The sequence below is a fragment of the Symphalangus syndactylus genome, chromosome 18 (assembly GCF_028878055.3).
Source record: "Symphalangus syndactylus isolate Jambi chromosome 18, NHGRI_mSymSyn1-v2.1_pri, whole genome shotgun sequence".
Lineage (NCBI taxonomy): Eukaryota > Metazoa > Chordata > Mammalia > Primates > Hylobatidae > Symphalangus > Symphalangus syndactylus.
This window is the reverse complement of record NC_072440.2, coordinates 65,527,307-65,551,210: the sequence shown is the minus strand read 5'-3', so window position 1 is coordinate 65,551,210 and position 23,904 is coordinate 65,527,307. Positions and strand designations below refer to the sequence as shown.

Sequence of the window (23,904 nt, the reverse complement as noted above, 5' to 3'; positions counted from 1 at the left end):
GTAAATACATGACTGAAGAAGACAGAGGCAGACAGGCCAGATGTGGCTGCTGTCCTCAGGGAATTGACAGTCCATGATCTATGAGAATGAGCTGCAGACTGGGAGGCAGGTGTCCCAGCATGGGCTCACCAAGCTCCTGCCCTCTCCCGGTCCAGCTTTCTCACCTATTAAATAAAAGTGAAGCTGGGCGTGGTGGCCCACACCTGTAATCTCAGCACTTGGGAGGCCAAGGTGGGTGGATCACTCGGGATCAGGAGATTGAGACCAACCTGGCTAATATGGTAAAACCCCATCTCTACTAAAAAACACAAAAATTAGCCGGGCGTGGTGGCAGGTGCCTGTAATCCCAGCTACTTGGGAGGCTGAGGCAGGAGAATTGCTTTAACCTGGGAAGTGGAGGTTACAGTGAGCTGAGGTTGTGCCACTGCACTCCAGCCTGGGTGACAGAGCAAGACTCCATCTCAAAATAAATAAATAAACAAACAAACAATAAATGAAAGTGATGGATTACATGAATGGTTTTCAAACTGGTTTCCTCAAGGCTCAGTTTGGGGGAGAATGCAAAGGTTAAATACAAATAACAATGGAATGTAGTAACATTGGCTCTTGGGCGTGTGCTCTGGGTGAGGAATGTGGTGCTCGTGGGGTGAAGAGCCACATCAGAGCAGGCTTCCTGGATGAGGCAAGGAGGAAACACAAGAGCTGAGAGCTGAAGGAGAGGGAGTGAGGGCTGCCAGAGGAGCTGAGAGGTGATTTCAGGCAGTGGGAACTGGAGCTGCAAACCCCCAGCCTCCTGCAGTCTGGCTGTCTGTACCAGCCCTCACCCATGCCCACCACCCTCAGGGCATGCACATCCCTTCTTGCACTGATATTTTCCTGTCCTATTATGACCCTCACTTGAGGGTGCAAGGAGGACTGGAGCTCAGAGAGGGATGGTCAGACTCTAACCAGCTGAGTTCCAGTGGAGTTCCTTCCATCCCCCAGCACTGGATGGGGCTGGATACCTGGAGAGGGACCGTGCTGCTCTTCCTGGGCCCTGCAGCCTGCACGGCTGGTTCACATCTTCCTGGGCCCTGCAGCCTGCACGGCTGGTTCACATCTTCCTGGGCCAGGAGGGCAGCATTGTGCCAGCTTCTAGCTCTCTGGCTGGGGCCCCCTGGCCTGCTGGGCTGGCTTCCTGCCCTGGTGGCCCTGGCCCAGCTCCCCAGCTCATGTGCCTCTGCAGCAAGTGGTCAGCCCCTTCCCATCTGCACTTTACAAGCCTTATCCCTGAATCCTCCCCATAGCCAAGGAGCCTGGTACTATCCTCTCCAGAGAAGGAAACTGTCCAGGGTCACACAGGGACTTATGTGCAGGTCTGTGTGACCTGAGTCTGGGCTCTGAACTGGTGCTTGCTGGGTCTTACCCGCTGGCTCTGGCAGCCTGAGTGTTACTGTAATCCCTGAGCCTTTGCACAAGCAGGCACTGCTTCCTGAGATCCCATTGCTGCTGTCAGCGTCTGTTTCCCAGCTCCACACTGCTGCCAGGACAGACATATCTTCTGTCTTCTAGCATCTCCATTTCTCTTCCCTTTAGATCTATTTATTTTTTATTTTTTTGAGATGGAGTCTCGTTCTGTCATCCAGGCTGGAGTGCAGTGGCACCATCTTGGCTCACTGTAACCTCTGTCTCCTGGATTCAAGCGATTCTTCTGCCTCAGCCTCCCAAGTAGCTGGGATTACAGGCGTGTGCCACCATGCCTGGCTAATTTTTGTATTTTTAGCAGAGACGAGGTTTCACCACTTTGGCCAGGCTGGTCTCAAACTCCTGACCTCAGGTGATCTGCCCACCTTAGCATCCCAAAGTGCTGAGATTACAGGCATGAGCCACCGCTTCCGGCCTGGATCTATTTCAATCACCCTCCTTCCTCTGCAGCCTGAAACTTGAGGCTTTGCCCACTTCCCAAAGGCACAAGTAGCAATGACCATTTGTTCTGTCATTTGGCCATAGCTCTAGGTCAGAGGACAGTCCTTCATCAAATGTTTGTTGAGCATCCAATCTAGCCAGGGGATGACAAGGGCCAAGTAATGTGTCAATTTCTTCATTCACTAAGCACAGAGAATGGAGTAGAAGGAAGGCAGAAAGGAGAAGGAAGGAAGGAAAAGAGAGAAGAAGGAGGATAGAAAGGAAGGAAGGTGGGAGGGAGAAAGGAAAGAAAGAGGGAGTCCGTTAGGTTATCTAAGCCCCCTCAGGACTTCGTCTGGTCCTCACAGTCCGAGAACAGACTTGGGCTTGAGCCTCTGACCAGCCAGATGACTGAGAAGCTGAGGAACAGCTTGAGCCTCAGTTTTTTCCTCTGTAAATGGGGTTGATAGCAGTTCTGACCCAGTGGGCTGTTGGGGGAGTCACAGAGACGCTGGGTGCTGCCTTTGCACTCAAAAGGGTCCAGGCTAGGTGTGGTGGCTAACACCTGTAATCCCAGTACTTTGGGAGGCTGAGGTGGGAGAATCTCTTGAGTCCATGAGTTACAGACCAGCCTGGGTAATATAGAGACAACCTGTCTCTACAAATTTTTTTTTCCAAAAATTAGCCAGGCATGGAGGTGTGCACCTGTAGTTCTAGCTACTTGAGAGTCTGAAGTGGGAGGATAACTTGAGTACAGGAGGTTGAGGCTGCACTGAGCCATGATCACACCACTATACTCCAGCCTGGGTGACAGAGCCAGACCCTATCTCAAAAAAAAAAAAAAAAAAAAAAAAATCAAAGGGGTCCAGCATGCATCTTATTGTCAGCTTACCTAAGGCAGCATGATAAATTGAGTCCCTACCATGATGGACATGGGGAGTGTGGTGGGAGGGAATGGCAAAGACACCACAGGCAGAGGGAACAGCCTGGGCACAGTCAGGGGTGTGATGTGGCACAACACTGATTGTGGGAAGCGAAGGATGTGGGAAATGAGGCTTCAGGTAGTCAGAGGGAGGTTGAGGCAAAGCCTCACCTGCATGCTCTAGATGAGGTCCAATTCCTGGTACCCAGCTTCCTAGCCCAGTGATGGGCCACTTCTCCCAGGGCCACAGTTTTCTCTCCTATCAAATAGAACATCTTAGCACTGCTCTATGGTGCCAATGAAGGGTATAATCGTCCAGTGCCCATTTCCTGCCCCAGCAGAGGCACTTTCTTTTCCTTGTCCTCTGGCCTACTGGGGAACTCCTTCCATCCCTGGTTCCTCCCCCAGCTTCTGTGAGGCCCCTCCTCTGAGCCCCGACACCTCATCAAATCCTCAACACCCTCTGGTCTTTTCCTTGGTGCCTCCTCAGGATGCTGTGAGCTCCTTGGGGGCAGGTGGTGCCTGTGTACCTCTTTTTTTTCTTTTTTTCTTTTTTTTTGAGATGGAGTCTCGCTCTGTTGCCCAGGCTGGAGTGCAGTGGCGTGATCTCGGCTCACTGCAAGCTCCACCTCCCGGGTTCACGCCATTCTCCTGCCTCAGTCTCCCGAGTAGCTGGTACTACAGGGGCCTGCCACTGCACCTGGCTAATTTTTTCTTTTTTTTTGTATTTTTAGTAGAGATGGGGTTTCACCATGGGTCTCGATCTCCTGACCTCGTGATCCACCCGCCTCGGCCTCCCAAAGTTCTGGGATTACAGGCATGAGCCACCTCGCCTGGCCCTGTGTATCTCTTTTTCTGCACCTGGGCCCAAGGCCTAATAGGTGAGTGCCCAGGACTCCATGCTGACTGGAGGAAGGAACAGCATGTGGTCAATGTGAGCAGAAGGGCCTGGTAGTCCAGGAGGAGGAAGAAGCCACTTCTTTTTTAAAAAATTTATTGTTAGTCGCGGCGGCTCACACCTGTAATCCCAGCACTTTGGGAGGCCAAAGCAAGCAGATCACGAGGTCAGAGTTCGAGACCAGCCTGACCAATATGGTGAAACCCCGTCTCTACTAAAAATGCAAAAATTAGGCCGGGCGCGGTGGCTCACGCCTGTAATCCCAGCACTTTGGGAGGCCGAGGCGGGCGGATCACGAGGTCAGGAGATCGAGACCATCCTGGCTAACACAGTGAAACCCCGTCTCTACTAAAAATACAAAAAATTAGCCGGGAGTGGTGGCGGGCTCCTGTAGTCCCAGCTACGCGGGAGGCTGAGGCAGGAGAATGGCGTGAACCCGGGAGGCGGAGCTTGCAGTGAGCCAAGATCGCGCCACTGCACTCCAGCCTGGGCGACCGAGCAAGACTCCGTCTCAAAAAAAAAAAAAAAAAAATTAGCTGGGCATGGAGGCGCGCACATGTAATCCCAGATACTCGGGAGGCTGGGGCAGGAGAATTGCTCGAACCCAGGAGGCGGAGGTTGCAGTGAGCTGAGATTGTGCCACTGCACTCCAGCCTGGGTGACAGGGCAAGACTCCATCTCAAAAAAAAAAAAAAATTTATTACTGGCCGGGTGTGGTGGCTCACGCCTATAATCCCCAGCACTTTGAGAGGCCAAGGCGGGCGGATCACGAGGTCAGGAGATCGAGACCATCCTGGCTAACACGGTGAAACCCCATCTCTACTAAAAATACAAAAAAAAAAAAAAAAAAAATTAGCCGGATGTGGTGGCGCGCTCCTGTAGTACCAGCCACTCAGGAGGCTGAAGCAGGAGAATGGTGTGAACCCGGGAGGTGGAGGTTGCAGTGAGCCGAGATCACGCCACAGCACTCCAGCCTGGGCGAACAGCAAGACTCCGTCTCAAAAAAAAAATTATTACTTTTTTTTTATTTTGAGATGGACTCTCACTCTGTCACCCAGGTTGGATTGCAATGGCGTGATCTCGGCTCACTGCAACCTCCACCTCCAGGGTTTGAGCGTTTCTCTCGCTTCAGCCTCCCAAGTAGCTGGGACTATAGGCGCCCGCCACCACACCCAGCTAATTTTTGTATTTTTAGTAGAGACGGCGTTTCACTATGTTGGCCAGGCTGGTCTCGAACTCCTGACCTCACGATCCGCCTGCCTCAGCTTCCCAAAGTGCTGGGATTACAGGTGTGAGCCACCGCACGTGGCCTATTTATTTTTGTAGATATGGTGGTCTTGCTATGTTGCTCAGGCCGGTCTTGAACTCCAGGACTCAAGTAATTCTCCCACCTCAGCCTCCTAAAGTGCTGGGATTATAGGTGTGAGACTGTGCCCAGCTAAAAAAGTCTACTTTTTTTCTTTTCTTTTCTTTTTTTTTTTTTTTTTGAGACATGGTCTCACTCTTTCACGCAGGCTTGAGTGCAGTGGCATGATCACAGCTCACTGCAGCGTCAATCTCCTGGGTTCAAGTGATCCTCTCACTTCAGCCTCCTAAGTAGCTAGAATTACTTGGCCATCACACCTGGCTAATTCTTTTTTTATTTTTTGTAGAGACGGGGTCTCCCTATGCTGCCCAGGATGGTCTCAAACTCTTGGGCTCAAGCAGTCCTCCTGCCTTGGCCTCCCCAAGTGCTAGGATTACAGGCATGAGTCACCACAAGGTTACTTCTGATAGGAGGCTTGGGGAGATGGCACAGAAAGGATAGGTCTGTATGAACAAGGTTTGGCTGAGTGGAGGGGATCGGGTATGACTAGAAGCCAGGCCTGCTAGAGGGAGCAATGAAGGTTTTAGAGCAGGAGAGGGGCCCCAAAGGCCAGGCAGCCCTTCCACTGGGACTGGGTACATTTCCTGAGTGCTCGTTTAGTAAAAGCACTTTGCAGCTCAGTGGCTTGACTCCCCACCTGCAAAGTGCAAGGGAGTCATCTTGCAGGCAGCGGTGAGGATGCAAGAAGATGCCATGGCAAAGGCTAGTCCTTGACACTGAGCCTCTGATGATCCCACTCTGTATTCCCAGCTTAGCACATCCGGGTCAAAGGTATGAATTGTGTTTCCTCAACCGGCTTGGAATTTCTCAGCGTTAAGTGTCCTTTTCCTCCATAACTCTCCACAGAGGAAAGCAGTTCCCAATAAAGCTATGTTTTTTCTTTGTCCCAGGCCCATTAAGGGCAGGTCCTGTGCTCACAGTAGACCCCAGAGTCAGTCCCAGGCTTCTAAGTCCCACCATGACCCTAGAGAGCTGATGGGGTCCCTCATACATACGCTGAAAGTGTATTGAACACCTGGTGTACTGGCCTTGGGGGAGGTAAAAGGCAGGCAGAATTGCTGATCACATGAGGCTTGTCATCTAGTTTCTCCCTCCTTTACTGTGTCAAGCCTGGGCTCCCAAGATGAGTGTGAGGCCAGCCTTATTCCAGGATGTATATATATCTATATATATATTTTTTGAGACGGAGTCTCACTCTGTCACCCAGGCTGGAGTGCAGTGGCGCGATCTCTGCTCACTGCAAGCTCCGCCTCTCGGGTTCACGCCATTCTCCTGCCTCAGCCTCCCGAGTAGCTGGGACTACAGGCGCCCGCCACCACGCCTGGCTAATTTTTTGTATTTTTAGTAGAGACGGGGTTTCACTGTGTTAGCCAGGATGGTCTCGATCTCCTGACCTCATGATCCGCCCACCTCGGCCTCCCAAAGTGCTGGGATTACAGGGGTGAGCCACTGTGCCCGGCCCCAGGATATATTATTTCCAGTTCCCTTTCCTTCTCTCCTTTCAGGAGAAACCCACTCTTTTTAGAAATGGAGAAAAATGTCCAGGCCTGGTGACTCACACCTATAATCCCAGTGCTTTGGGAGGCCAAGGTAGGTGGATTGCGTGAGGTCAGGAGTTCGAGACCATCCTGGCCAAAAATGCTAAAACCCTGTCTCTACTAAAAATACAAAAATTAGCTGGGCATGGTGGCAGGTGCCTGTAATCTATGTTACGAAGTAGGCTGAGGCAGGAGAATCACTTGAACCTGGGAGGCGGAGGTTACAGTGAGCTGAGATCATGCCATTGCACTCCACCCTGGGTGACAGAGTGAAACTGTGTCTCAAAAAAAAAAAAAAAAAAGAGAGAGGAAAAACTCCTTAAGAAGGTCTGAGTATATTCTGAAGCTGTGTTCTTCTCTCTGCATTGCTACCTGAGGTCCAAACCACTGTCACCTCTTTGCCTGAATGATTGCAACAGGTTTCCAAGTGGCCCCTACTCCCCTTCTTATCCTCTTACCCACCTCCATTCCCCATTTTCCAATCAGAGTACTCCTTTTGTTTGTTTGTTTGTTTGTTGTTTTGTTTTAAGACGGAGTCTCACTCTGTCGCCCAGGCTGGAGTGCAGTGGCGCGGTCTTGGCTCACTGCAACCTCTGCCTCCCAGGTTCAAGCGATTCTCCTGCCTCAGCCTCCTGACTAGCTGGGATTACGGTCGCCCCCCATCACACCTGGGTAATTTTTGTATTTTTAGTAGAGACGGAGTTTCACCATGTTGGTCAGGGTGGTCTCAAACTCCTGACCTCAAGTGATCCACTCATCTCGGCCTCCCAAAGTGCTGGGATTACAGGCATTACCCACTGCGCCGAGCCCCAAAGTACTCTTTAAAACATGCATCTCAGCCCAGGTGAGGTGGCTCATGCCTGTAATCCCACCACTTTGGGAGGTTGAGGCGGGAGGACTGCTTGAGCTCAGGAGTTTGAGACCAGCCTGGGCAAGACAGTGAGACTTCATTTCTACAAAAAATAAAAAAAACTTAGCAGGGTGTGGCGGAACATGCCTGTAGTCCTAGTTAATTGGGAGGCGAAGCAGGAGGATCCCTTGAGCCTAGGAGGTCGAGGCAGCAGTGAGCTGTTATCGTGCCACTGTACTCCAGCCTGGGTGACAGATCAAAACTCTGTCTCAAAAAAAAAAAAAAAAAAATCATCTGACCATGGGGTCGATACTCATATCTATCAAAGACCTCTCACAGCACATGGAATAGAAACCAACTCCTCCCCTTTCTACAAGACCCTCCATGGTCTGTCCCCTGCCTCCCTCCCACCCTATAATCCTCTTACTCCATTCTGGACACTGAGACAGCCTCATGGTCTTTGCCAGTGCTGCTTCCGCTGTTTGAAACGTTCTCCTCCAGTCCTCCCAGCTGTTCCTTCCCATTTTCCGGGTTCCAGCATTGGCTTTGGAGCCATCAGCCCACCTGGGACAGGAGTCTGGCTCTGCTCCTAGCTGGCCTTGTGACCTTGGGCAAGTCACTGGCTTCTTCTGTGCTTCTGTTTATTGTGAAATGAGGATGTTAATGCTAATGTATCCCAGAGGATGGTTTCAAGGATTAAAGAAAATAAAGCACTAGAGAGAGATCTGGCACTTAGTAGGGCCATTTCCTCAATTTGGCTCCCTTGACCTCTCAAAGTATGTCCCCACAGTCACTTTCCTATCACCCAGTTTTCTTCACAGAGCTTGGCAGTGCCTGTAGTGCCTGAAATAACCTTGGCTATTCAGCTTTTTTTTTTCCCCCAAGACGGAATCTTCCTCTGTCACCCAGGCTGGAGTGCAGTGGCAAGATCTAGGCTCACTGCAACCTCTGCCTCCTGGGTTCAAGCAATTCTCCTGCCTCAGCCTCCTGAGTAGCAGAGATTACAGGCGCCCGCCACCACGCCTGGCTAATTTTTTGTATTTTTAGTAGAAACCGGGTTTCACCACGTTGGCCAGGCTGGTCTCGAACTCCTGACCTCGTGATCCATCCTCCTCGGTCTCCCAAAGTGCTGGGATTACAGGCGTGAGCCACCGCGCCCGGCCAACTATTTTATGCAATCAATATTTATTATGCGTCTACTATGTGCCAGGCACTGGTTGTAACTGCCATCTGATTGGACGATCCGTAAACGCCGCGGCCCAGTCTATGCGGTTCACTTGTGTTCCTCCACGCGCCCCCCAGCACGGTGGAAAGCACACAGTAGGTACTCCGCTCTGCTCCTGTGCCCCGCCCCGCGGCCCCTCCCCCGCTCCAGGAAGTGCGGGGGCTCCAGACGCCCGGCCGGCCGCGATGCATTCTGGGGAAGGAGCAGCACCAAATCCAAGATGGCGGCCAGCAGGAGGCTGATGAAGGTAAAAGCCATTCTCTGGCAGCGGCCGGGCGTGGGGTGGCGTCCCAGGCTCCGGATCCCCGAGGCAGGCGGCAGCTTCTCAGGGCGCTGCCGTCTGGCCTCCTGCCCTATACGGCCTCGTCGGTTCCCTGGGCCGTGCGCAGGCTCAAGGAGCTAACGGGGCTGGCCTAGGCCGCAGCCTGGGCGGGAGCGCAAGGCCGCGCTGAGCCGCGCTGGCCACCCTCTGCCCGGAGCTTGGCCGCGTCCCCCTGTCGCGGAGGCCGCGGTCCGATCCGAGGGCGTCGTTAATGTGAGAGCCCAGTTGGGAGGCTCCAAACCGGGCGCCTTCGGGGAAGGCCCGAGCGGCGGAGCCCCTGCCCGGAGCCCGCGCCGCGGAACCGCCCCGCCCTGGGCCGCAGCGCGCCGGGCTTGCAGCTCCGCTTGGCCCGGCCGCAGCTCGGGAGTCTGGGAGGTTCGGGCTAGGAAAGAGAGAAGGAGGCCAGGCGGCCAAAGTTAGGTCAGTTTGTTGGTGGGTCGTTTGGAATTGCGCTGGGTCCTAGCAAACTGTCGCCTTGTGACTGCAGAGTCACACAGCGGGTAAGTTCCAACTCCAGGAGGGCCTGAGGTCAGCCCCGATCGCGGCGCGGTTCTGCTTCCCTCTCCTCCACTCAGTCATCCCGATCTCCCTTCCCTGATAAAACAAAGTGCCATTTTGGGGGGGGGGGGGTAACGGTTGATTCCAGTCGTTCGAATCAAAATGGGCCAAAATTTATAATAATAACTTGGTACTTTGGATCTTGAATGCAGCAGGGTGCTTTCTCGCTAATTGGCACCTTTTGGTGAGGAACACATGCTAAATTGGCTTAGTTCTTTTGCCAGTGGATTTGCCAAGGTCCTCCGTAGCCTACCACGCCAGCATCTGTGAGTTGGCGGCTGGGTAGTGCTGCCGGCCTGCAGCGGGCCGGAAATTAAAAAAAGGCCCAGGAGCCGGTTTCCTGAGGGGAGATAAAGAGCTGGGGTTCGTTCTGGGCAGAGCAGTGCTTGGTAGAGCTAGACATTGAACTTGGAACCACAGTCTCTGAGCCTTCCCTCCCTCCCTGGGAACGTTTCCTTTCTTTTGTTCCCTAAGGGGTAGAGAGGACATTAACTTTATAAAACTGGAGTGGAAGTGGGCACGAAAGAACCGTCAGAGGACTTCAGATCTCTCCTGATCTCTTAAGCTAGTGACACCACCATTCACCAGATAAGGGGTCGGTTAATGGCTTTCTTTCCTACCCTACTCCCAGGTGCAGTCGTCCATTAACCCTTGTGGATTTAAATTTAGAAAGATTTTTGGAGTGCAGGCTGGGCGCGATGGCTCACGCCTGTAATCCCAGCACTCCTGGGAGGCCGAGGCGGGCGGATCACTTGAGGTCAGGAGTTCAAGACCAGCCTGGCCAACATGGTGAAACCCTGTCTCTACTAAAAATATAAAAATTAGCTGGGCGTGGTTGCATTCGCCTGTAATCTCAGCTACCCGGGAGGCTGAGGTGGAAGAGTCGCTTGAACCCGGCAGGTGGAGGTTGCAGTGAGCCAAGTTTGCACCACTGCACTCCAGCCAGGGCGACAGAGTGAGACTCCATCTCAAAAAAAAAAAAAAAAAAAAAAAGATTTCTGGAGTGCATGCCTTGCTTTCTAATGTTACTGAAATTACTCTGAACCTGTATCCTCATCTCTCAGGTGCCCTCCCAAGTGCTCTCCTCCCCAGACTACCCCTGACGGACACCAGAGTTCTTTTAAAGCAGACAGCTCAATTCTTTCACTCCTGTTAAAAACCTCTATGGTCTTACTGTCCTCAGCAGTTAATCCTAACCTCTTACTTGGCATGCAGGACCTTTCTGAGACTGGCTGAAAGCAATCTGTTGAGCCTCACCTCCTGCCCTTTGGTTTCCCACAATTCTTGCACCTAATCACAGTAGCTACTATTTTTCCAGCTTTTACTTCGTGCTTTATATGCATGATCATGTTTAATCCTTCCTGTGAAGTAGACATTGTGATTTCCATTTTGTCGATGAGAAGAGATTCTTTGGCTTGCCCGGGGTTACCTAGCTAGGGAGAGTGAGTTGTGATCGAACTCGGTTCTTTCTCCAAAGCAAAGTCTCCTGCTCTTACTTGCTGTCTGGTGTCCCTTTGCACGTGTTGTTTACTCTACCCAAGAAAAGCTGCCTTCTCCTCACTTCTCCCTTCCAGAGAAGTCCCAGGTTCAACTCCAGTGCCAACTACTCTGTGAGCCCCTGCTCCCACATCCCCCTTCAGAATGAGTTTGTTTCCTCCTTTGTGTGACCACAGCGCTTTCTTTATATTTCTCTTTGAACACTTGTCACAATCTCTTTGTGTTACAGACTTGTCTTTCCTGTACTGGGTTCTGAGATCCCGAAGGGCAGGGATCTTGACCTAATTCATCCTGGTAGCCCCCTAGCCTATCCCAGTTGACCCAGTTTGGAATCTCCAGGCTCTCAGGGGTCTAAGAGGGGACTTATTATGGTTTTAAAATTATTACTCTGTTTCTAAAAAAAAAAACAGACCTTGGAAAAAAATTTGTAACATTAACTGAGTATTTATTAAATATTAGGTTATTTACATAAGTTATCTTTTCAACACTCAAAGTTAGTGTATTGTCATTTGTGTTTTTTATAAATGAGGACATTGTGAGGTTAAATAGGTTAAGGGAGTTACCTAAGGTAGAATTGTAGAACGTGGTGGGAGAGAGAAGACGCTGACTCTTCCTGGCTCCAGGACCCAAGTTCCATGCCTCTTGTCAGGCTGTCTTTCTTACTCAAAGGCTGCATGGAGCGGTGTGTTGTTTCTTAAGTTGAGGATGGAAAGGCTTTCAGTTCACTAGGGGAACACCAGTTATGTAATGCTGATCATTGGCTGTGAGAGTCAATGTTTAAGACCGGTTAGTTTTTTTTGTTTTTTGTTTTAAAGGAAGAAAAATTATTGATACAAGTTGATAAACAGAGTCTTTTCAGTACATAGGGTGGAAATAAAGTGATTTTCCTTGGTGAAAAATTGGGACTTAGTGCATGGAACAGTGCCTTAGGCATAGCAATCTAGCAAATGTTGAATGATCAAATTAATTACATCTTAAAGAACTTTAGATTTCTGTTAAAAATGTTTTCTAGGACATTCCACAGCAAAGATTTCTTTGTAACAATGGACTGTCTGCAGATAGTGTAAAACATATTATTAAAAGTAGAGTGATTTGCATATACTACACTGAGAAGTTATTTTAGGCAAAGTGAGTATGATAAAGTCTTTTATTTCAAAAGCATTTGCCAGGAGGATTAACCTCTTTTAGAACCCTTTTTAGGAATTACAGTGTTAATAAAACATTAAGTACATTTTAATTTGCAAGCAGCTAATTTAGCATTAGTGGCCACAACCAGATTGTAACCATTGCTTCAATCAGGCTAGGGAAATTGCTACAAAAGCCAAAAGTGAAACCTTTATGTGTGGCTTAGGCAACTGATTGCCATCTGATCATTTCTTTGCAGCTTCACACTGCACACATTTCCCCCGAGGGCCCTCCTGTCAGAGGGGAAATCTGTGGATTTAGAGGGTGTGTGTGTGTCTTAGTACTTATCATGACATAACTGTTAAGGAGTTTCGCTCTTGTTGCCCAGGCTGGAGTGCGATGGCACAATCTCTGTGCACTGCAACCTCTGCCTCCCAGGTTCAAGCGATTCTCCGCCTCAGCCTCCCAAGTGGCTGGTACTATAGGTGTGCACCACCACTCCCTGCTAATTTTGTATTAGAGAGGAGGTTTCACCGTGTTTGCCACACTGGTCTTGAACTCCTAACTCAGGTGATCTGCCCCGCCGAGGCCTCCCGAAGTGCTGGGATTACAGGTGTGAGCCACTGCGCCCAGCCTAATGCTATTTAAAAATGTTCACTCAGAACTTCATATTGTTATACTTTCTCCCAATCCATAGTCATAGTAGGAGGAACCTCTAAAAGTTCATTCCTTGGATTTCATTGTATTAAGCAGTGAGGTAGTTTGCTTTTGAGTATAGGTTTAGATTCTGAGGTTGGGTGACTAAGGAGATAGAGCAATGAATGTGTCACATGTTTCAGGAGGTAAGGGGAGTTTTATATGTGATGTTATGCCAGTGTAAATGTCCTGAATCCACTGAGGCTTTGTGAATTGAGAAAAATGTTGCGTCTTTTTTTTCTAAATTCATGTATTCCAGTAAGTTGGAACTGTTTCAGCCTCCCTTAATGATATTCTTTGTAAATGTTTGGGACAGGTGATGGGAAGGAGTATACTCAATTATTGCAACATTTGGGACCTTTTAATATATTTACTAGAAAACTCTGAGGCAGGCCAGGCGCGGTGGCTCACGCCTGTAATCCCAGCACTTTGGGAGGCCGAGGTGGGCGGATCATGAGGTCAGGAGTTCGAGACCAGCCTGGCCAACACAGTGAAACCCCCGTCTCTACTAAAAATACAAAAAAATAGCCGGGCGTGGTGGCGGATGTCTGTAATCCCAGCTACTCGGGAGGCTGAGGCAGGAGAATTGCTTGAACCCGGGAGGCGGAGGTTGCGGTGAGCCGAGATTGTGCCATTGCATTCCAGTGTGAGACTCCGTCTCAAAAAAAAAAAAAAGAAAAAGAAAACCCTGAGACAAAAACTCTTGTCTCAGGGTACTGGGGCCTTTTCTGATCTTGTTAAAACTCTATATTAGGAGACTGTTGCTTTAAAATTTTATTATAAGAGGACACTTGAAAGTATTCTCATTTTATTGGAACATTTATTATGTTTAAGATATTTCTATATTCTTTGCTACAGCAGTAAATGTGAGAGCCACATTTCTTTGCAGCTTCACACTGCGCACACTGTGCACATTAGAGAGCCACAGAGACGTTCCTCCTGAGCCAGACTCCAACCACTTCCAGAGTTTTCTTGGGAACGGCTCATAGATCTGTAGGCATCTAAGTCTTTGCTCCTCCTGTGACTCTCTAAGTCTTTGCTCCTCCTGTGACTCTCTCCCTCTGGCCCCATGCATCTCCTCCTGTCCCATCTTAGTTAATGGTTCACTTGTCTACTCAGTTGCTCAAGTAAAAAACGCCAGCGGAGCCCTTCTCATCTCTTCCTCCTTTATCTAGTCACCTGGCGGATTCTGCTGAACTATGCCTTCAGTCTCTGTTCTCTGCCTGTCTTCTCTCCATCCCCACTCCCACTCCCACTCCCAATGCCACTGCCACTGCCACTGCTTCAGTTCAGGCCATCCCTGTTTGTGGTAGACACCTGCATTGAGTTCCTTAATGGTTCGTCTAAACTCCTTACTGGTCAGTGCACTCTCTGTCCCACACTATTCCTAACCAGCAGTGCATCAGAGTAGTGTGTGGTATGTTGTTTAGTAGAGAAATGCGCATGACCAAGCCCTGCTCTCAGAGATTGGAGCAGAATTTAGTAGGATGAGGATGAGGCTGGGACTCTGGATTACAAGTGCACATTCCTTAGCTTTTTCCTTCAAGGTCTTGTCTCACCAGCCTTGTCTCTCCCCACTTGCCCGTTGAGTCCTCTAAAAACAGCATGCTTTGCACACTCTGGATCTCGTGATTGGCATCCCTGTCTCTTCTCTGTACCAGGGTAACTTTTTGACCTTTGAGACTCAGCTCAAGGGGCAATTCCTCTTGCCCTTGAGGAGCTCAACAAAGGAGAAAAATGGCATGTACCTGGAACGAAGAAATCCTGGGCTGGCCACTGTGTGCTGGATGTCTGCCACCTGAATAATGGCTTGCAGGAGAGGGAAAGACCCCCTCTAACACTGAGGAGGAGATCGAACTTGGCCTGGCCCTTTAAGCACGAGTAGGTTTCAGCAGTTGAAGAAGAGGGACCGGGTGGCCAATGAGGTTGAATCTCTCTCATTCCTCAGGAGGGCTGTGGGCAGTGCCTGTGGGAAATGCCTTGAGGAGCCCCAGAGACCATCTGCCTACTCCCCAGTGCTGCTTGCGTCTGACCTTGTGCCGTCCCGCTTTGGGTTTTAGTTAGGCCAGCCCCTGAGATGCTTTCCAGAAGTGTTGAGGCATTGGCTTGATTTTACCCCAGATTGGCATGTCCAGCACACCTGGTTCCTCCAGAGCTAGGAGACCTCCCTCTGCCAGGCCAGCCTTGGAGGGTGAGCTACCTCTCTATAGAGGGGTCACTGAGGGCAGTGCTGATGGATTTAAGGACAGGTGGCAGAGATGCCATAGCCTTTAGGTTGAGGGGCCAGATCTACATATCTCCTGGATGCTACAGCTATCCAGGAGAAGTGGCATGCCACTCACTCAGGAAGGGCTTTGCATGTATCTCCTGTGGCCAGCTTCATCATGCCTGTTCTTGGGGGACATAAGCCTAACCTCCCCAAGCCCCCCACCCATATAAGAAAGGGAGGAAGGGACTTTTGCTCAGAGCAGAGCTGTTTAGAGGAAGACTACAGCATAGCAGTTAAAAGCTTAGGTTTTGGAGTTTCAATCCTGGGCTTGCCATGTCTTAGCTGAGTGACCCTGGGCAAGTTACTTTACCTCTCTGTGCCTTAGTTACTTCGTCTGTGTGTGAAGGTTAAATGAGTTAATGTATACCAACTGCTTAGAAGAGTGCCTGGCATATAGTAAGTGTGAGCTACTTGTACATATTATTATTGGGAATAACCAAGACATGTTCCAGGGCAGTGAGGTGACCAGCCTGACAGGAGGGGAGGATTTGGAGGAGTGATAGGAGGTGGTACTGCAAAGGTGTTTTCGGGCCAGGTTGGGGCCAGCCTGCCTGGACGTACCCTCATCACTGAGAGCCCATTCTCTTACCTGTGGTACTCTCTCATTCTGTAGATTGAAGAAAGAGTTACTGAGACAGCTGTGCGAATGTTTATTTAAAAATGTTTGCTGGGGGCCAGGCGCGGTGGCTCACGCCTGTAATCCTAGCACTTTGGGAGGTCGAGGTGGGCGAATCATGAGGTCAGGAGATCGAGACCATCCTGGCCAACATGGTGAAACCCCATCTCTACCAAAAATACAAAAATTAACTGGGCCTGGTGGTGCGTGCCTGTAATTCCAGCTACTAGGGAGGGGGAGGCACAAGAATTGCTTGAACCTGAGAGGCAGAGGTTGCAGTGAGCTGAGATCATGCCACTGCACTCCAGCCTGGGTGACAGAGTGAGACTCTGTCTCAAAAAATGTTGGCCTGGCGCAGTGGCTCACGCCTGTAATCCCAGCACTTTGGGAGGCTGAGGCAGGTGGATCACTTGAGGTCAGGAGTTCGAGACCAGCCTGGTCAACATGGTGAAACCCCGTCTCTACTAGAATCACAAAAAAATTAGCTGGGTGTGGTGGTGCGTGCCTGTAATCCCAGCCACTCGGGAGGCTGAGGCAGGAGAATCCCTTGAACCCGGGAGGCAGAGGTTGCAGTGAGCCAAGATCATGCCACTGCACTCTGGCCTGGGCAACAGAGTAAGACTCCATCTCAAAAGAAAAAAGAAAAATGTTTACTTGGCTGGGCGTGGGGGCTCTCACCCGAATCCCAGCACTTTGGGAGGTCAAGGCGGGTGGATCACTTGAGGAGACCAGCCTGGGAAACATGGCGAAACCCCATCTCTACTAAAAAAAAAAAAAAAAAATACAAAAATCAACCAAGTGTGGTGGTGCATGCCTGTAATCCCAGCTACTCTGGAGGCTGAGGCAGGAGAATCTCTTGAATGCGGGAGGCGGAGGTTGCAGTGAGGTGAGATGGCGCCACTGCGCTTCAGCCTGGGTGATAGAGTGAGACTCTCAAAAAAAAAAAAAAGAAAGAAAAAAGAGAAAAAGAGAAAAGTTTACTTTTCCCAACAAAGTTGAATAGCTTTTTTTTTTTTTTTTTTTTTGGGAGATGGCACCATCTCAGCTCACTGCAACCTCCACCTCCCATGTTCAAGCCATTCCTCCTTCCTCAGCCTCCCGAGTAGCTGGAACTACAGGCATGCGCCACCATACCCGGCTGATTTTTGTATTTTTAGTAGAGACGGGGTTTCGCCATTTCCCAGGCTGGTCTCGAACTCCTGCCCTCAGGCGATCCACCCACCTCAGCCTCCCAAAGGATTACAGGCATGAGCCACTGTGCCCAGCTTAAAATTGTATAGCTCTTGAACTCAAAATTTGTCTTCCTAATATCTCAGAAATTTACCTTGCATATTGTAAACATCCAGTGTAGTGTGACAGTCACTGTGTCCAAAGATGAGCATAGGTGCTATGGAAGGCTCCCACAGGTGCTGAACTGGGGCAGGGGTGGAGGTTTGAAAGCAACTTTTTTTTTTTTGAGGCGGAGTCTCGCTCTTTTACCCCGGCTGGAGTACAATGGTATGATCTTGGTTTACTGCATCCTCCGCCTCCCGGGTTCAAGCAATTCTTCTGACTCAGCCTCCTGAGTAGCTGGGATTACAGGCGCACGCCACCACGCCTGGCTAATTTTTGCATTTTTATATATATATATATTTTTTGAGACGGAATCTTGCTCTGGCACCCATGCTGGAGTGCATGGTGCGATCTCGGCTCACTGCAAGCTCCTCCTCCCAGGTTTACGCCATTCTCCTGCCTCAGCCTCCCGAGTAGCCGGGACTATAGGTGCCCGCCACCACGCCTAGCTAATGTTTTTTTATTTTTAGTAGAGACGGGGTTTCACCATGCTAGTCAGGATGGTCTCGATCTCCTGACCTTATGATCCTCCCGCCTCCGTCTCCCAAAGTGCTGGGATTACAGGTGTGAGCCACTGCGCCCAGCCTTCAATATTTGTATTTTTAGTAGAGATGGGGTTTTACCATGTTGGTTAGGCTGGTCTCAAACTCCTGACCTCGTGATCCGCCCACCTCAGCCTCCCAAAATTCTAGGATTACAGGTGTGAGCCACCGCGCCTGGCCGAAAGGAACTCTTGATTGAGAAGTTGAGGTCTCAGATGTAATATTCTTGCTCCTTGTCTTCTCTTTCCATTTTTTTTTTTTTTTTTTGAGACACAGTCTCACTCTGTCGCCCAGGCTGGAGTACAGTGGCACGATCTTGGCTCACTGCAACCTTCACCTCTGGGTTCAAGCAGTTCTCCCTGCCTCAGCCTCCTGAGTAGCTGGAATTACAGGCGTGCCCACCATGCCTGGCTAATTTTTTTTTTTTTTTTGAGATGGAGTCTTGCTGTGTTGCCCAGGCTGGAGTGCAGTGGTGCAATCTTGGCTCACTGCAAGCTCCGCCTCCTGGATTCACGCCATTCTCCTGCTTCACCCTCTCGAGTAGCTGGGACTACAGGCGCTCGCCACTACACCCGGCAAATCTTTTGTATTTTTAGTAGAAACGGGGTTTCACCATGTTAGCCGGGATGGTCTCGATCTCCTGACTTCATGATCTGCCCACCTTGGCCTTCTGAAGTGCTGGTATTACAGGCGTGAGCCACTGTGCCTGGCCTAAGTTTTGTATTTTTTAGTAGAGACGGGGTTTCACTGTGTTGGCCAGGCTGGTCGTGAACTCCTAACCTCAGGTGATCCACCTGCCTCAGCCTCCCAAATAGCTGGGATTACAGGCGTGAGCTACCGCGCCCAGCCCTTGTCTTCTCTTTCAACCTTGAAGCAGAAAGTTAAGAAAGTTGCTTCTGGTGGCTGTGTAGTTTCTTCTGACCCTTGCTGCACACATACTCTAGAATTCCAGAGCTGTGTGAGGGATCTTGGAAAGCAGACACCAGTGGCTTCAGTTTACAGATGAGGAGACTGAAGTCAGTGGTGGAGCCAGGCCCACCGTCAAGGTCCCCTGCTCTCTGGGCCTTGCTCCTGCTTTTTAGATGGTTGCTTTTGGTCTTGAGGAAGGGACAAGAGGAGAGGAAGAGGGTTCATTTCAGATTTGGTGGCTGTTTCGGTTTTGTTTGTTTTGGTTTTTAACACTTCCAGAACTGTGTTGATTATAGTTTTCTGTATTTCATTTTTTTGTCAGATTTTGTCCCCACTTTCCTAGCTTAGGTAGGCAGAGCAGGGAACATTCTCTTGACAGCCCTTAGCCCAGCAGGCACATCTGCAACCAAAGCAGGTGGTAATGTCAAAGGGCTCATGGGCTAATGTCAGGGCTCATGTGGTGCTCCATCTTTCTGAGAGGGGACCCACCTGACTCACAGTGAGGGAGAGGGTGTAACTCAGAGGTTGAATAGCCTCTGAACCCGTCTGAGATGGCTTGTAAAAAAAAGTGTTTCACACCAGCACGCCTCTCATTAAGAACAGTCAGCAGCCGGGCACGGTGGCTCAGGCCTGTAATCCCAGCACTTTGGGAGGCTGAGGTGGGAGGATCACGAAGTCAAGAGATCGAGACCGTCCTGGCTAACACAGTGAAACCCTGTCTCTACTAAAAATACGAAAAAAATTAGCCGGGTGTGGTGGCGGGCGCCTGTAGTCCCAGCTACTTGGGAGGCTGAGGCAGGAGAATGGCGTGAACCTGGGAGGCGGAGCTTGTAGTGAGCTGGGATCGTGCCACTGCACTCCAGCCTGGGCGACAGAGCAAGACTGTCTCAAAAGAAAAAAAAAAAAAAAAAAGAACAGTCAGCATAAGAAAACCTAAGCTTCCTAAAGGATTCTCTATGAGTTTTACACAGGCAGTTCCCGTCGTGCCCATTTGTCCTGTGTCAGGCTTTGTGTGGTTGAGTCTGTTGTGGATAGACTTGAAGAGGTCGGTTTCCCAGCCCTCAAGGAGCTGTCAGTCTGGTAGGGGGGTGCTGGCCTCTGGAGTTTGTAATGGAGGTCAGGAATCCAGGCACACCCATGTACAGATGGACACGGAAACACCTTCCAGGAATGAGGCCTGGCAGCCAGAAGCTGGTGTCAAGGCCTGCTGAGTTGGAGCTTTGGCCATGCTTCCCCCATGCTTACTGTGGAGGTTGTGGGCAGTGCGTTCCTCTCAGTCTCTTGAGTGTTTTCTTTGTTATGTCCTCTTACAATGACCACCTGAGAAGGAGTGTGCTGTAACCTCTGAGAAGCACTGTGCTGTGATAGAGTAAGAGTTCAGATGTAGATTTCTGCCTTTGACTCCTTAGTGTTGTGCCTTTGAGCCTCAGTGCCCTGATTTGTCCAGCGGATGATGAGATGACTTCATGAAGTTATGATCGTAGCTAAGTGTATTATTTATTTATTTATTTTTTGAGATGGAGTTTCACTCTTGTCATCCAGGCTGGAAGTGCAATGGTGTGATCTCGGCTCACTGCAACCTCTGCCTCCCAGGTTCACGCATTTCTCCTGCCTCAGCCTCCCGAGTAGCTGGGACTACAGGTGCCCACCACCACGCCTGGCTAATTTTTGTATTTTTAGTAGAGACGGGGTTTCACCATGTTGGCCAGGATGGTCTCGAACTTCTGACCTCAGGTGATCCACCTGCCTCGGCCTCCCAAAGTGCTAGGATTACAGGTGTGAGCCACCGTGCCTAGCCCCAGGTGTAATTAGTTATGATGATAACTAAAGGTAAGATAGCTAGCATACTGCTGACCTATGAAAGGGATGATGTCTTGGCATGGGTCCTGCCCCCTTAGCTAAATATTAGTTGAAATGAGAGAATTGCATTAGAAGGCCATGAGGCTTATGTTTAGATTTTCAGTATATTGAATTACATTTAAATCATGATTTAGTGGCCAGGCACAGTGGCTCATGCCTATAATCCCAGCACTTAGGAAGTCTGAGGCAGGAGGATCACTTGAGCCTAGGAATTTGAGACCAGTCTGCCCAACATAGTGAGACCCTGTCTGTACAAAAAATAAAAAGATTAACTGGGCACATTGGCACATGCCGGTAGTCGCAGCTTCTCAGAAGGCTGAGGTGGGAGGATTGCTTGAGCTCTGGAGGTTGAGACTGCAGTGAGCTGTGATCATGCCACTGCACTCCAGCCTGGGCAACAAAGCAAGACCCTATCTCAGGGGGAAAAAAAAGTCATGATTTTAGTGTCATTGCTAACAGTTGTCTTATGCAAGCTTGGAAAGTTTGCATTTCTGTTACAATTATTTACTTTGATAGACCAGTTATACTGGAATTTGGTAGATTTAAGGCAGGTTTATGTAACTTTCCTCAGATGTCCAGCTCCATCTGCCAGGTTTTGTTTTGCCTGAGCGCTAGGAGCCTAGAAATATTCCTTGCACAACACAGGCACATAATGACTAGCTGTGCAGGACTAGGGAAAATACTGAATATGTTCATGTTTTTGTTGATGTAAATATTGGTCAATACTATTTCAGAGCAAGCTAAGCCCTCCTGGGATCCCACAGAGTAAACAGGAACACCTGCTCTGTCCGTTTTTTTTTTTTTTTTTTTTTTTTTTTTTTGAGACGGAGTCTCGCTGTCGCCCAGGCTAGAGTGCAGTGGCGCGATTTCGGCTCACTGCAGGCTCCGCCCCTCGGGGTTCACGCCATTCTCCTGCCTCAGTCTCCCGAGTAGCTGGGACTACAGGCACCTGCCATCTCGCCCGGCTAATTTTTTGTATTTTTAGTAGAGACGGGGTTTCACTGTGTTAGCCAGGATGGTCTCGATCTCCTGACCTCGTGATCCGCCCGCCTCGGCCTCCCAAAGTGCTGGGATTACAGGCGTGAGCCACAGCGCCCGGCTGTCCGTTTCTAATGGGAGCATTAACTCACTGCTTTGGGTGGCTGAGATAGTCAAAAAAGAGCAATTTCAGTGCAGATTCTGGTCCTGGGCGTGCTCTATACAAGTTCTTTGACTTGGACATCTCTGAGCCTTGGCTTTACCATCTGTGAAATGGGGCTAATATGCCCCACTTGCCCATCTCAGGACTGTGAATTGTAAACAGTACAGAATGGTCTCATAATTGACCACTTCCTCTCAAGCCATGGCTGCCCCTTTCCCAGCATCTCTCTGTTTTCTGTTCTTGTTGGAATTACTCTTTTCTTTCTTCTTTTTATTTTCTTTGAGATAGACTCTCACTCTGTTGCCCAGGCTGGAGTGCAGTGGCGCGATCTCGGCTTACTACAACCTCTGCCTCCTGAGTTCAAGCAGTTCTCCTGCCTCAGCCTCCCGAGTAGTTGGGACTACAGGCACACGCCACCATGCCTGGCTAAGTTTTTTGTATTTTTAGTAGAGACAGGGTTTCACCATGTTGTTCAGGCTGGTCTCGAACTCCTGACCTTGTGATCCACCCACCTCAGCCTCCCAAAATGCTGGAATTACAGGTGTGAGCCATCGTACCCAACCTAATTTTTGTATTTTTAGTAGAGACGGGGTTTCACCATGTTGGCCAGGCTGGCCTCGAACTCCTGACCTCATATGATCTGCCGGCCTCAGCCTCCCAAAGTGCTGGGATTACAGACATGAGCCACCATGCCGGGCCTCTTTTCTTCAAGAGACAAGGTCTTGCTCTGTTGCCCAGGCTAGAGTGCAGTGGCATGATCATAGCTCATTATAACCTCGAATTCCTGGGCTCAAAGGATCCTCCTGCCTCAGCCTCTTGGGTAGCTGGGACTACAGGTGTGTGCCACCATGCCCGGCTAATTTTTTTTCTTTTTTCTTTTTTTTTTTTTTTTTGAGATGGAGTCTCACCCTGTTGCCCAGGCTGGAGTGCAGTGGTGCAATCTTGGCTTACTGCAAACTCTGCCTCCCAGGTTCAAGCAATTCTCCCACCTCAGCCCCCCAAGTAGCTGAACACTATAGGTGAACACTATCATGCACAGCTAATTTTTGCATTTTTTGGTAGAGATGGGGTTTTGCCATGTTTTCCAGGCTAGTCTGAAACCCCTGGGCTCAAGCAGTCTACCCGCCTTGGCTTCCCAAAGTGCTGGGATTATAGGTGTGAGCCACCATGCTTGGCCATTTTGTTATTATTTGTAGAGATGGGATCTTGCTATATTGCCTAGGCTGGTCTTGAACTCCTCAAGCGATCCTCCTACCTTGACTTCCCAAAATGCTGGGATTATAGGTGTGAGCCACTGTGCTGGCCGGTGTTCACTTAAAGGAAAAAAAAATTCAGGCTGGGCGTGGTGGCTCATGCTTGTAATCCCGCACTTTGGGAGGCCTAGATGGGTAGATCACATGAGGTCGGGAGTTCGAGACCAGCCTGACCAACATGAAGAACCCACGCCCCTCCCCCCCCCCACTCTACTGAAAATACAAAATTAGCCGGGCATGGTGGCGGGCGCCTATAATCCCAGCTACTCGGGAGTCTGAGGCAGGAGAATCACTTGAACCTGGGAGGCGGGGGTTGCAGTGAGCCGAGATCACAACATTGCACTCCAGCCTGGGCAACAAGAGTGAAAATGTCTCAAAAAAAAAAAAAAATTCAGAACAAGCTGTGCCCCCTAGCTCACGCCTGTAATCCCAGCACTTTGGGAGGCTGAGGCAGGTGGATCACCTGAGGTCAGGAGTTCCAGACCAGCCTGGCCAACATGGCAAAACCCCATGTCTACTAAAAAAAAAAAAAAAAAAGCAAAAAAAAATTAGCCAGGCATGGTGGCACCTGCCTGTAGTCCCAGCTACTCAGGAGGCTGAGGCAGGAGAATTGCTTGAACCTGGGAGGCAGAGGTTGCAGCGAGCCAAGATTGCACCACTGCACTCCAGTCTGGGTGACAGAGCGAGACTTCATCTCAAAAAAAAAAAAAAAAGTTCAGAACAATGTCTGGGTTTCGGTGCTTACAGACTTGTAGTCAGAGGGATTTTTTCCATGTACTTAGCTCAGTGGGAGGTTTTAGTCCTTTTAGGAGCTTGTTTCTAGCTGTAGAAATGACACTGCATTCATCAAGGCTCCAGTTTTTTCCTTGCCAAGAGACTGGGTGGTATGAATGTGGTGTGGTTTTTTTTGTTTTGTTTTGTTTTTTTGTTTTTTTGTTTTTGCGATGGAGTCTCAATGTGTCACCAGGCTGGAGTGCAGTGGTGCGATCTCGGTCCACTGCAACCTCTGCCTCCCAGGTTCAAGCTATTCTCCTACCTCAGCCTCCCGAGTAGCTGGGATTACAGGCATGCACCACGACTCCTGGCTAATTTTTGTAGTTT

At 49.9% G+C, this 23,904-nt stretch overlaps 1 protein-coding gene across 1 annotated transcript in view; it reads left to right on the top strand.

The window, feature by feature from the left end:
* Positions 1-8,709: 8,709 nt before the first annotated feature.
* Positions 8,710-23,904, top strand: part of UBE2L3 (ubiquitin conjugating enzyme E2 L3) — a 59,809-nt gene continuing 44,614 nt past the window's right edge. The window contains exon 1 of the mRNA XM_055252375.2: positions 8,710-8,930. Within this exon, the coding sequence (XP_055108350.1) occupies positions 8,904-8,930 (27 nt within the window). The 5' untranslated portion in view covers positions 8,710-8,903. The remainder of the gene's footprint in view (positions 8,931-23,904) is intronic.